Below are 14,406 nucleotides of genomic sequence, written 5' to 3'. Positions count from 1 at the left end.
CTATTCCACCCTCTCCACTGTCATACTAAAGGGAGTACTAAAGGGAGTGCCAGCTTTTGATGAGAAAGGCTGGATTTTAAGCCCACTTAGGAAAATAGGCAGTGCATTGGGGTGACTGCACTGGGGATCTGGGCTTGGAGGAATGCTGTAGAGTCCCTTTCCTGAATTAATAGGGCAACAAACGGCACTCTGTGTGAACTAAGCTGCAGAAACTGCTGCCAGTGAATTCTTTGCTTATAGGGTAATCCATCCCCATGATTTGCAGGAAAAGGTCCTTATTCCTTGTGAATTACCTTAAAGGAGTCGAACAATGTTTGAGCCCAGCAGCAGTTTTAAGATCAGCCAAGTTTTATTCAAGGGATAAGCTTAAAGGTACCACCGGATTAAAACTTTGTTCTGCTGCTTCAGACCAACACAGATACCCTCCTGAATCGATCTTGAAGCAGCATCAGGATCTTGTCCCTACTGTTTCATGAGTCTGCTAGGGGAGCAGACATATGGGGAGAAAGACACAGGTTGTGGAAAGGCCAGGGAGAGAAATGGGGCTTCCTGCTGGTCACGTAGGACAGTTCAGAGGTACATCCTTGTGTCTCTTCCTACAGGTCACTCTTCTGTCTGCCACAGTGGACTGCCCTTTCATATTTTTGCCTTTCTGTTCACTCTCATCAAAAGTCCCCCATCCTACCCAAGCTTATCCCCCAGAACATGAGGCTGCTTTTGCTGTTCCCACTTTCCAGACTGGAATCCCGTATTCCCCATCCCTCCTCTTCCTCCCTCCACTCCAGGCAGGGGGCACCTGGGCATGGCCCCAAAGAATCTCAGCCACGCTGCTGTTTTTTACCCCTTGCAAACCCAGCATGCGTTTAGCTAATTCTTTGCAGCACCTTGCGGATTAGAGCTCCTGTACTCAACGGCTCGCGTTGATCAGGAAGATGGGGAAGAGGGGGGAGAATATCTCGCTGCCAACTTTCTCCCCTCTCCGTGTCTCCACCCAGCCTCCCCCCCTCCACACCTCCTACCTTGAAGCTGCTTGAACCTGCCCTCCAACACATTAGCGTACTGTATCGCGTTGATGAAGGCAGCTGGGGACAGCTCAAGAGGTGCCGGAGGAGGGCTCTGGCTTGCCTCCATCAGCTCTGGTTCAGACTGGTACATCCTTGGGGCTCTGAGCACCCCTCCACTGGATCACCACTGCAGGCTCCCCCTCAGCTGCACCTGGGCCCAGGTAGCAGGAAGGGAATCTCCAGCACCTTGGTGTGAGTGTTCCAAGGGAGGTTACTGCCCCCTCTCAGGCAAAGGGAGGGAAGAAGGGAGAGCCTGGGCAATTTACATAAAAACAGGTTGGGCTGCTCTGAAAGGTAGGAGCTGCGTGCGCAGCAATGCCCTTAGCCCAACTACGCATGGGAGGGGGAGGGCTGGGCAGCCTGCCCACAAACAAACACACGCACACACACAGTGCAACAGTCTGAAACTAGCAAATCTCAGCATTGGGGGTTAGCCAAGGCTATTGCTGAATAGGGCTCAGGATGCCTGGGTTCCAGATCCAGTCTAGCCTGTCTCAACTTTTTTACCATTGAGAAAACTGTGAAACATTCTTCACTCTTCGGGAAACCCTACAAGTGGCACAATCGTGCAGAATATGGTTGGGAAGCACAGCTGTGTACACATCCAGCCAAAGCCTCTTCCATCCCCACTCCTCCAGGCCCATTGTTGGCCATTTTGGGAAGAGTGGGTGGGTCGACCTGACCATATCTGGTCAAATCACCCAATAAATGTTCAACAAGTTAAAAATTATATTAAAAATTAATTAACACCCACCCATTTGGGAAACCCTTCCAGGGCGGTCACAAAACTCTGGTCTAAGGGGTGGGTGTAACAGCAACAGAGTGCCAGAACACCTGGATTGTTTTGTCAGCCAGGGATGGGCTCTGCAGTTTTTGGGTTCTATCCCAAGATTAGTTTTTTTTAAATAGAGAAAATGGTGCTGGGGCTCAAGCCTCCTTGGAAATTACTTTCCCTGACCAGGAATTCTTGGCCCTTAATTCAAAGTGCTTGATTACTATGAGAGAGAGACATTAAAAAGGCATCCTCTTCAGGAACAGAGGGCTTTAAAACTGGTTGTGGGGCTAAGCATAGGCTCAAATTAACCATGGGTTCTACTCTGTATCTGAAAGATTCAATTCAAGGCCAGTCTTTGCCACCGCTATGCCATACACTCAGGAATCTCTCTCTCTTGGCCTCAGCCATTCTCCTCTATTCTGTAAAATGGGCATAGCAAGTATCAGAAAACCTATCTGCAAAGTCAGAGCTGAACCCTGAAGCATGTGAACTGACAAATAAGTGATTTGAGCACATGCAGAGTGTTTTTTACCTGACATTTGAATTATGTATCCCTCCCCTGCCATAATTGTTGGGAAAGGCAACACAGAAATATTTAATTATATAACTAGGTGGGAAACAGATTTCCAGAATTGGAAGATACCCTCTAACCCTCTAAGAGCTACTGCACCTCTCACCTCCCTCCCCACCTCCCAGCCACAGTCTGAGATCCTGACTAACTCAACTCCTTCCCCTACTGCCCCCCTCCAAGGGAAGCCAGGAGTTCAAGTTTCCAGTCCTCTCTACTCCTTGTGTAGGAAGGAGTGTTTGTTGTGCAGGGAAAATGGGAAGGAAACATGTGGGAAGGGAAATCAGGTCCTGCTGGTTCCTAGAATTGTTTTTTTTTGGGGGGGGGGGAGAGAGAGAGACAGAGACAGAGACAGAGAGAGCACTAACCAAAAGAGTTCATACCATCCGCTGTGGCTGAACAATATGGGATTTGCTGCCCTATTGTTTGCCTTTGTGTGGCCACTGCTGCCTCATGCTGCCCTGCCCAGGGTGAGGAGACTTTTGGCCCCAGATTTACTTCCCGGTTGCACACTTGGGGGGGGGGGGACTGCAGTTCCTTTTCTGGAACATGGCTTGGGAGCTGGGAAAGGAAAAGGTGGTGGTGGGGATCTCCCTTCCAATTGTTTATTATCTGTTTATTATTCCCAGAACTGGTTCTGAAGGGCAGGGCACAGTCTTTCGATGTGTGAAATAATAGTCAAAAAAGAACGTGCCTCCGGTCAGGTGCAGACTGTGATTTTCTCACTGCTGAATATGCAAAGCCAATTCTACACATTTGGAGATAGGGAGCACAAGGCAGAACATCTGAGCTTTTGTTAAACCGAGCTCTGTGATCTGGATTACGCACCCAAAACTTTCAACAGCAGCTTAGTATCATCTATTTCGTTTTACATCAGTTATCAGTGCCTGAAGAAGCGTCCTGTGTAGCCCCAAGGCTTGCTCTTACAGCATTTTGAAGTTGTTTCACAAAGGAACTATTGTTATCATCAGCAATCTGGTTTACCCCCCCCCTCCCATTCAAACACACCACACAGGGTGTTCCCCCCACTCTGCTTCCAGAATTTCCTGACTGCCAACCTACCCCGCCCTGCACACATATCACTGCAGACTGTCATTAAATGACTTTTTATTGCCCTTCCCAGGCAGGTCCTCCTGTAATCCTCCCCCAGCCAATATGAGGCTGGAGACCACAGTGGGGCTTGATGCTAGCTTCCAGCCTGGACTGGGTTGGAATGTTTGACTGCTGACTTGTTCACACTTTGGAGTGGTCGGGGGGAGCAGGGTTGCACGTTGGACTCCTGCATTGACAGCTCCTGCAGTCCCAGCTCAGCTCTTTTGTTTTTGCTCTCCACTTCCCCGGTGACCACCCAGGGGCTGCGGAGCAGGTTTAAGACCCAAGTCCTTCAGGAAGTTAAGAAGTGTCAGAGTTTAAAATGGTAAAATACAAAATTCTGCACTGTCAACAGAGGCAGAAAGGTGAGTGGATTAGAAGCAGCCGCACAACAAACAAAGCAATCTGCCCTCCAGGTAGGGCTGGTTACTTCCAGGTGGGGCTTAAAGCTCTGCCGCTATTATGATAGCCCTCCAGGTGACAGAGATTAGTACCCCTGGAAATAATGGCTGCTTTGGAGGCTGGAGGCTGGTTTGTATGGCATTGTGCCCAGCTGAGGTCTCTTTCTCAAACCCTGACCTCCCATATTCCCTTTTAAAATTTATCTCTAAGTGAAGCAACCCACCTATGGCCACAAACGTGTCAGAAAGCTTTGGCTTGAGCTCAAACAATGTGGTGCCATAAATTCCTTTGAAAGACGTTTCCTAAACAAGAGTCATTCATTGTTTCCCACTAAAACAGGGAGCTAGTGGGTTGGGAAGGCAAGTGGGTGAAGGTAGGTCTCAGAACAGGAAATCTTGTGATTTGGGGGCAAAGAAGACCTGTGAGTCCTGGATTCTATTCCAAATCTAGAGAGAACCAAGAGTCCTGGGTTCTGTTCCTAATCTAGGGAGGTTTCGCTAGGACACCAACCAACATAGGGAGAGAGAAGGGCATAGCTCAGTGGATTGAGAACAGGCAGACATATGTAAGGACCCACATTCAACCCCAGAAAGCCTCTTCTGTTAAAAGATGTCAAGTGTTCAGCACTGGGGATAGCTCTGGGTTTGGAAAAGCTTGGTGATTCTGGGGTGGAGCCTGGAGAAGGTAGGGTATAATGCTGTAGAGCAGGGGAAGTCAACCTGTGGTCCTCCAGATGTCCCATGGGCTACAATTCCCATGAGCCCATGCTGGCAGGGACTCATGGCAATTGTAGTCCATGGGACAGCTGGAGGACCACAGGTTGACTTCCCCTGCTGTAGAGTCCAACTGTTGACTCTGAAAGAGCTGATCTCTGTAACCTACAGACCAGTTGTATTTCCAGGAGAAATCCAGCCTCTACCTGGAGACTGGCAACCACAGCTGGGAAAGACTGAGACCCTGGACCACCAAATACCACTGTAAGCATTACTAGATTTATCAGGCAACTTCATCGGAACCAGGCAAAAGGTTTCCATTTACATTGCAATTAGTTTGGAAAGTTAGCCTCTCAATGATACGGTTCCCAAGCTCTGAAATGGGGAGGAGGGTTTTACTGAACTCTGGAGTCAGTGCCAAGACAGCTTACTTTAAAAAATAGCCTAAGAATTCATTTTAAGCATCCAAACAGCCCTGGAGTATGTGGTTGTGTCTCTCAGCACGTACATAGGGCTTTTCCCTCAGAAGAAATACAGCCCAGAGTTCTAGCCAGCCGGGGTTCAGCATCAGGGCAAAACAGGGAACTTCTAGGCAAGGCCGAGACCCAGAAATAAAATGCTACCTATATAATTTTCTGGAAGAAGGGAGGGCTGACATTATGGGGGAGGAGGAAAAGGAAGGTTAGGACTGTGGGGGTGTAGAAGGTGCCATAACAGTTCATCAGTTTGTCGTTTGCAGAGACTCCTGGCCCGGCTGCCCCCTGTTTCCACTGTCTGAAGTCTCTCTGCAGAAACGCACCCCCTAAGTATGTGCTCATGGGTGGCAGTGGTCACGTCTTTGTGGCTGGCCTAGGTATGGCAGCAAACAGCCCCCTCCCAGCATGCTGTGCAAACAGAAAAGAGGGAGTCTGGTAAACATAAAGCAAGGCCACCGAAGGTAGGGGCAAAGTACAGCAGACAGGGAGCAACAAATGAGAGAGGGGAAAGGAGGACTGCTTTTGGCCCAATGAGCCTGGACTCCAGGGTGCTGCCAGGCTTTGGCACAGTTCCTCAGTTTCCCCAGGGGTCAATTAGTACGGCCCTTTGGAGACAAAGCTCAGGGGACTGCCACAGACTCTCTACATAGCCCCGGGGAAAACCAGCCTCATTAGTCACATCTGGAAATGGAGAATAGGAAGAGAAATGCCTCACAGCGGTGTGAGAGAGAATCCTGCAAGCTGAAAGACAAAGCTTTTTAAAAAAATTTAAATAGTACATATAATATTTTAAGGGTTTCTAGTGACACCACATCTTGTCTGATAACTGTGCCCTAAGATTCCTTCTAATGTGCCACTGAGCTTGAGCAAAGTGCTTTTGTTTTTTCAATACAACTCTCCACATGTTACAAAGAAGGGTTTCCTGGATTGGACACAGCAGCGGCATCTATGCAATTGTCATGCTGGAGAATGCAGATATCCCCAGCTAAGGGGCGACTTCACAAGAACACTAGGCAGAATAGCATGCCTTGATGCACAGGTAATATTAAAGCCATCTAGGATCAGCAAGGCCACATCCATGATCATGCTACCTTCCAAATGATTATGGGTAGCACAACTCCCATCAGGCTTTGGGCATGTGTGTGTTTCAGTTACAAGGTTCCCACTGCAACTGCTGGCAGGACTATACTGTTCCAGTGCCAGACTGTCTAAGTCTAAACCCAAATAAAGGTGTTAGCACATTTATTTGAATCTTTAAGGATGGTGTATGTGGATATGAGGTGAAGGTTGTACAGTTTCCACCTTAGATATTCTTAGAGATATGAGATTCTTGGGAAGGGCTGGCACTTCAGCAGGGTGTCTAACAAATTCCCAGTCTGGAGTTGGCAACCCTAACTGGGTGTTATTTATAAAGCACCCCAAACCGTTACATACTTTACAAAAATCCTTCACACTGAGCTCCCAGGCTTCTGCAGTTTCCGATTTTCTCAAATCAGCACAAAGTGAAAACAGTTCCTAAATGGAGGCTTAGCATCTGCTCAAGCTCGTCTCTGACACAATAAATTCAACCCAACCACTGAGTCCTGTAACATTTTTCTTACAACTCTGTGGTTGCAAAATACCTTCTTGCAGATATGTCCTTCCAAAAACGTGTAAGAAAGCACACCCACCAAACCCAGCCTGACTTGCTGCACTTGGGATGACAACAGGAGAGTGCTTTATATGGTGAAACAGGCAATAATCCCGCATACTTTAAGCAGCCAGCAGCATCGAGCATAAAGGAAAGGCACTCTGCATGTGCTTGAAGAGACTAATTCATATGTTCAATTGCCAAAGGGTGTGGTACCAGCTAAAATTAAGCCACAGGTGCCCCTTACCTGCGAGTGCCTTGATGCGGGAACGCTCAAAAAGGCGGGCTGAGCTGTTTTCATTGTCCCAGTCTTCGTCGGCCAGTTCCCAGCGGTTATTGATGTCATTGTACTGCTGCTGGATCTCCAGACTGTCATAGTCGGTGGGGGAGAGGGTGCTACTCATGGTGATTTCCGCAGGGGGTCTGTCTACCTGCAAAGGCAAGAGGAGCAGGGAATGCCTTCAGCCTGGGATTACTCAGAAAACTCAACTCGTCCTTTGGTAATATGAACACAAACAGCTAAATACTCATAAATCGCTCTTCTAAATTTCATACCTTTTTTGTTCTCAAGATTCCTTCTGTCCCAAATACCATTGTCTGCTTTCCTCCCTCCTCATCCCCCTGTCCCATTCAGCATCAGCTCATCCAGTTTTGGACCCCTTTATCTCTTCCATCTGTCCTCGCTACAGAACCTTCTGCAACCACTTGGATCTGGAAGGTCTGAGTTCAAGTCCCACTTCTGGCTGTATCTCACTGTCCATTTTGGACCCAACTTACAGATGCCCAAGTACAGAATGCACCAATACTGCACCAGTGAATCATCAAGCACACAAGTGTACATTGTGGCCTTTTCTTCTATTTATGTAGGAGCTGCAATGGGAACAAAAATCAAACACCTGCTCTCACAAAATTGGAAGTAAATTCGGTGGTGGAAAGTGTCATCAAATTACAGCCAACTTACAATGATCCTGCAGGATTTTCAAGGCTAGAGATGATAAGGGGAGGTTTACCATTGTCTGAATTTACATAGCAACCTTGGATTTCCTTAGTGGTCTCCCATTCAAGTACTAGCAAAGGCTGACTCTGCTTCCAAAATCTGGTGAGATCAAGCTAGGTTAGGTAGAAGGAAAGAAATCCCCCTCAGTTTACATACATTTGTGCAACATCATAATTTGGAACATGAGGAATCTGAGCAGGCTTAAGAGAAGCAGCCATGAGAGAACCCATCACTTTGCCAACTCTTTCAGCCTCAGATTTTTGCCTGTGGAATGGGAATTAAGAATGCAACATAAGCAGTTGTTATGTGCGAAGTCGTGTCCGACCCATCGCGACCCCATGGACAATGATCCTCCAGGCCTTCCTGTCCTCCACCATTCCCCGGAGTCCATTTAAGTTTGCACCTACTGCTTCAGTGACTCCATCCAGCCACCTCATTCTCTCTCGTCCCCTTCTTCTTTTGCCCTCAAGCGCTCCCAGCATTAGGCTCTTCTCCAGGGAGTCCTTCCTTCTCATGAGGTGGCCAAAGGATTTGAGTTTCATCCTCAGGATCTGGCCTTGTAAGGAGCAGTCCGGGCTGATCTCCTCTAGGACTGACCGATTTGTTCTCCTTGCAGTCCAAGGGACTCGCAAGAGCCTTCTCCAGCACCAGAGTTCAAAAGCCTCAATTCTTTGACGCTCGTACATAAGCAGTACAAATTGTTAAATCGCAAGACCTCCTTTTCTCCCTCCAAAGGACAGAGCACATGCTTTGCATTCAGATCTCCAGTTCAGTCACTGGCTTCCCATAGGAGAGGTAAGGTAGCCCACACTGTATATAGCCCAGGGTCTCTTGAACAGTGCGTCCCCCGGTATGTTAAAATCTGAAGACAGCCCTGCTCTGAGTCACAGTTCCGACAAATTTCAAAGAAATACAAGGCCTTTCACTATTTTCATTTTACATTGGCGTTTTAAATTGGCTGTTAGTGAGCAGAGGCTAAGTGCTTAATTCTGTACATGATGGCCAACTTGGAGTCATGGTTAAGAGAGGCAGCTTCTCATCTGGTGAGCCAGGTTTGCTTCCCTGCTCTTCCACATGCAACCAGCTGGGTGATCTTGGGCTAGTCACAGTCCTGTTAGAGCTGTTCTCACAGTGCAGTTTCTCTTAGAGCTCTCTCAGCCCAACCTACCTCACAGGGTATCTGTCGTGGAAAGAGGAAGGGAAGCTGATTATAAGCCCCTCTGAGATTCCTTTGGATAGTGAAAAAGCTTCTTCTTCTAAAATGGCCCATACAAGCCTCTGACTTTGTCTCTCAAGGCCCACAGAAAGCACGCACTCAATAAGCCCTTTAGTGAGAAAGTTTGTATAACGCTATACTAATATATAATTAGTACAGTATAACAGTGGTCCCCAACCTTTCCGAGGCTGGGGACCGGCAGGGCATCGGGCCGTGCCCCCGCGGGCCGCGCCCGCGGATCGGGCCGCGCCTGCGGGCCGCGCCCACGCCGCGCCCGCGGATCGGGCCGCACCCGAGCCGCGCCCGCGGATCGGGCCGCACCCGAGCCGCGCCCGCGAGCCGCGCCCGGGCCGCGCCCGCGGATCGGGCCGCGCCCGCGGATCGGGCCGAGCGGGCGTGGCCCACACCGGCGCGGCCCGGCCCTGATTCCCTCTCCCCCCCTCCCGCAGTAAGTAGCTTCCCGGGCCGCAAGCTTGCAGCCTGGGAAGTTTTTTACTGCGGGGGCGGGGCGGGGAGAGGGAGCCACGGCCGGGTGCCATGGCCTTTGCGGCCCGGCACCGGGCCGCGGCCCGCAGGTTGGGGACCACTGCAGTATAATACAAACTTTATAGTGTTATACAAACGTGCTTACGCTAATTCTATTCATAATATGCACCTTTTTATATTTATCATTTAATAATATACATAGTAAAACCATACTAATGGAGTGTGTCAAAAATTTGCATGTGTTTTGATGACTACAACAATAATTGGTCACAGACTGGACATCCACTCAGCTCCTTGGCGGAAGGGTGGGATAATAATATACTAGCCAGAAAGAATTATATAAAGGGGAACTCTGACTTCATCACATCACCATCAAAGCCACCTCTTCAGGATAAGTATAAACTCTCAGGGCTTTTGAAGGCTAAATTTCTCTACTTGGGAAACACCTGGATAGTTGGAGGAAGAGCTTGGGGAGGGCAGGGACCAGAGTGCCATAGATGAGTGGTCTCAAACCTTTTTATCACCAGGGACAGGTCACCGTTTGACAATTTGACTGAGGCCCGGGGGGAGGGTGGTCTTTTTACTGAGGCCCGGGGGGAGGGTAGCCCCTGCTCTACTTGCTTTCCCACCAGGGCGCCTGACTTCCTGCTGCCAACAGCAGCTGCGCAGTGCCATGCCAAGGGAGAGCCCCAGCCATGGCGGCTGCTGGAGAGCACCAAAGGTGAGCCGGTGGCAAAGTGGCAGGGCAGTCCCCAAGACAGCAGCCAGGTAGGAGGACGAGGAGGAGCCGTGGCCCGGTACCAACTGATCCACGGACTGATACTGGTCCCCGTACCAGGTGCTGGGGACCACTGCCAAAGACCTACCTTCCAGGGGATCTGATTTCTGCCATCTAGAGATCAGTTGTATTCTCAGGATACCTGTAGCCACCACCTGGAACAGGCTTTCTCAAACAGGGTTTTGTGAAACCCTAGGGCTTCTTGATGGCCCTGGAAGGGTTTCCAGAATGGGTGGGAGTTAATTTTTTAAACATTTATTGGGTGATATGACCATATACGGTCACATGGACCCATGCCCCCCTCCCAAAATGGACAATGATGGGCCTGAAGAAAGTGGGGTGGCGGGGGGGGGGTGCATACACAACTATGCTTCTCAACCATATTCTGCACAATGGTGCCACTTCTGAGGTTTCTCGAAAACTGAAAAATGATTCAGGGTTTTGTCAACAATAAAAAACTTGAGAAAGGCTGACCTGGAGGTTGATACCCCCACCTTTAATGGATTCTGACATTAGCATTCCTTGTCTTCTAGACAGAGCATACTCAACTTATTTGATTTTTTTTACCCACCACTCTTGAGAATCATCTTGTGGTGAATTACAAGTAAAAAGTAAAAACAAAAAACATTACAACCCTAAAAACATTGTTAGCCACATACTGTGGCTGCAAGTTGTAAAAAAAACAAACCCTCCCCCAATCTTCCCATACCCTGCCCAATCCAGCGCCTCAGTGCTCCCATTCTCAGGGGTGCTGATTGATCTGACTGATTAGTTCTGGCATTTTGCAGTTGTGGAGGGCCCCCTCGATCTCCCACACCCTGGCCTCAACCAAAGTCCTGGCGGAAGAGCTCCACTTTGCAGCCATTGGAGAGGAAGGAGGACTTTGTCTTTTCATGACTTTACAAAGCCAGGTTTCCCTCCATGTCTGAGGAGTCCCACAAGTATACAAAAATCTCTGCTGTGTGTCCTGTTTTGGCTGTTTTTGAAACTGGCACCATGCAGCCTGTGTCATATTAAATATTGCAAGGATTATGCATATCATGATTTTCCAAGTTCTCAAAGTGCTTCACACACATTACCGCAGAGATTCTGAATTCATTCAGGAAAAACATGCATGAGCTACATATATTACCAAGGGGGGGGGAGCCACTGAGGCTAACAAGTCACTGTTTACCTGCACAATTCCTGACCAAACTGAGGTCTCTCCAGTAACTAGGCTTTTTGTGGCTCTTCACCATTGCATATTCCGTGAAACCAGAACAGCTAATCTTATAAAACAAGATTGCAAGCTAATCTTCTATGCCTTACAAGGGACCTGTGAGTTGCGATTAGTGCCAGAGAGAACTGCCGGTTTTTGTATTTTCTAAGGGAGTGTCTCAGCTATTTTTTCTACCCCAGTATGCCTCTGTGTAATCCTAGATGTTCTGCATAGGGAACAAGTTTAGTTAAATCAAGGGCTACCAACCAAACCCATTTTATATAGACCAAAAACCAGAAAACAAGCTTTATCCTTCTAAATATTTTCCTCTCACTTTTTCACTTTCTTCTTGTTCAATAGTCCTATTGAGGAACAGTTCTATTGTCACTTTTACCTTGGATAGTCCTATTTACTGTCTGCCACTGGGAATCTGCAGAGCAAAATGTTGCTACTTTTAAAAACTAATATATGGAATACAGGCATAAATTGTTGATCTGGAAGATGCCACAGGACGGTGTGTGTTTCAATAGACTAAACAGGGGTAGTCAACCTGTGGTCCTCCAGATGTCCATTTGCTGGCAGGGGCTCATGGGAATTGTAGTCCATGAACATCTGGAGGACCACAGGTTGACTACTCCTGGACTAACACAGCAACCCTTTTGAAAGGAAATCTCTTATTTGACCTGGCGCTGGGAATCAAATCTCACCAGCTTATGAAGGCTACACAAAGCCTTAACCAGATAAGAGCTAGTGGGGCTTTGGGTGTGCCTCCTTTCTCTACCTGCTTATAGGGGCTGCCCTTCGCCAGGCGCCATTAGCGAAAGGCAGCTCCTGATAGATTTTTTGCTTAGAGGCAGGTTCCACTACGAATCCCAGCTCTGCTTTGCATCCAGGATGCTCATCCTTTCCTTCCAGACAGGTCTCATCGATCACAGCGACACTGCAAAAATGTGCAGTATTTTGTTTACACATTCACTGGGAGCATCACGGCAGTCTGGCTTCCTGTCCCTCTGGTCTTCTTCAAGATGACGCATGGCCTTGCTGTTTCATTGCCCCCACCAGTCATCCCAGCCCAAATTTCTCCAACAAAAGTTCTTTGTTTTGCATCTATCCTAGCTTGTCAGTGTAATCACATTTCCAGGAAAAAGCTCTCAAAGGCAAGAGGCAATTCTCCATGTAGTTCTCATTGCTGCAGCTAATGCAGAGACATTCACAGTGTCCACAGGGCTGTTTTCCTTACATTTTCCTCCCCTCAAGATCTGTGGCTACCATGTTCCTCACCACCAGAGGAAGGATTCTTTCAAACATTTTTTTTAATGATCGTTGACAGATCACTATATAAATTAAATGAAATAAATGCTGAAATGACATGATTTATTGCTACAATGTCCAAGTCTCCAGCTTTTGATTTATTTTTTTAAGAACCTTTCTATGACTTTTATTTACAGGTATGAAGAGGATTCAGACTGCACATTTCCTCTTATAACTGTGCAATGAAAAGGGCTGGAAATTCTGGCTTGGATCCTATACCTTCGTTCCATGTGCATTTCTCATCATTTGCTGCAGTACATATTCTTGTCATGCTTTGAGGCACCTTGGAAAAGGTTGGTCTTGCACACACACACAAGTGTCTAGCACCACTGGAAGACTGCTCTGTGGCAAAGGACTAGCTCCACAAAGAAGCAAGGAAAGAAGCAGGGCTGCAGGCCCTGCTGGAGCTGTCACAGTTCTGCAGGGCATGCAAGATGGAGCTCTTCCACCAGGCATTTGGGTGAGGCTGGGCTAGGAAGATCTGGGTCCCTCCTCTAGTGTCCTCAGGATGGCTGTCTATTTAGGCAGATGGCCTGTCCCAAGGCTGGTGGGTGGCCGGGGGACTGGGTCTGGAGTAGTGGCTTGGGAGGGAATTGATGGGATTATGCTGCTATTACTGTAAATTTTATTCTGTTTTTATGAGTTTTATTGTAAACCACCTCGAGCTGGAGTGACTGGGAGGGACAGTCGATAGATTCAAATACAAATAAATAAATAAATAAAACTCACCTTTTTGAAAAAGGGAAGTAGTACTTTGTAGCAGCTGATTGTTATAATGATTCTGTGCTACAACAATCTATCAATTGTTGATTTTTTTAAACCCCAAAAGTCTACCAATGGGGAGGAGGCAGGGATGGGGGCTAAGGTAAGAAATATAATGACAATATGGGCAGAGTGTGCAAGACCACTTCCTTTCCTATCCAAAAACATTTTTCCTACCATCTTTCAAAAATGATCATCCAAAATCACATTCAGGAAAAACGAATGCTCCTGATTCAGATGTCATGTGAATGCTCCTGAAACCAGAGCTGTGGCAAGAAAGCCAGGGCAGGATAAAACAACTGTACGGAAGCCACCAATGAGGCAATCAGAGGAAAATAAAACATCAAATGCTAAATACCAACATTAGGATATAGTGAGTCAGTCCGTCTCTATTACAGCCCACAAGCCATCCAGAAGCAGAAAAGACGCTATTATAAAATTAATTACCTATGTAAAATCTCAGCACACGTCATTTCAACCTAACTATTCTAACAGTTTAAAGATTAGAATCCAAGTGGATTATACACAGGTTGTTAACTGGGCCCATATCTGGATATGGTGATATTTACCATAACACAGCAATGTTATGACAATCAGTTCCAGTTGGGCTCAAGGACAGTGAAATTATGGCATGCCGACAAACATCTGAAATGCTCTGGGCAAATGCATCAGCAGCAGAGTGTTCACAGTCAGCGCAGCTTTTATGAGGAAAGGGAAAAAAGTCTGATTGGATTTGGAGACAGAAACATCACCAAGGGCTTAGGAATAGGAAAGCAGTAGGTGGTTAAGAGTGGGCAAGCAATGAAATGTGAACCTGTAGAAGAACCTCCTCACAGTCTGGATATACTTCTAAACCACCAAACCTCTCTTTCGTCGTAGTTCTATGAGAATCAAAACCTGCACGGGGTGTTAAATGGACACCCTGTTTCTTCCCTGTG

At 47.6% G+C, this 14,406-nt stretch overlaps 1 protein-coding gene across 4 annotated transcripts in view; it reads right to left on the bottom strand.

Annotated features, from left to right (window-relative positions):
• SPTBN2 (spectrin beta, non-erythrocytic 2) overlaps nt 1-14,406 on the bottom strand; it is a 106,024-nt gene that overhangs the window by 69,544 nt on the left and 22,074 nt on the right. For 3 of the 4 annotated variants that reach the window (XM_077328907.1, XM_077328916.1, XM_077328925.1), the window contains exon 3: nt 6,968-7,151. In XM_077328907.1, coding sequence (XP_077185022.1) covers nt 6,968-7,124 — 157 coding nt within the window. In that variant the 5' untranslated portion in view covers nt 7,125-7,151. Of the gene's footprint in view, nt 1-1,019; nt 1,285-6,967; nt 7,152-14,406 lie in introns of those variants that run through there. The other variant, XM_077328934.1, reaches the window with a different exon arrangement.

This window comes from Paroedura picta, chromosome 1 (assembly GCF_049243985.1).
Source record: "Paroedura picta isolate Pp20150507F chromosome 1, Ppicta_v3.0, whole genome shotgun sequence".
NCBI lineage: Eukaryota > Metazoa > Chordata > Lepidosauria > Squamata > Gekkonidae > Paroedura > Paroedura picta.
Note: the sequence above shows the minus strand (reverse complement) of the source record. Positions and strands in the feature narration are given on the sequence as shown.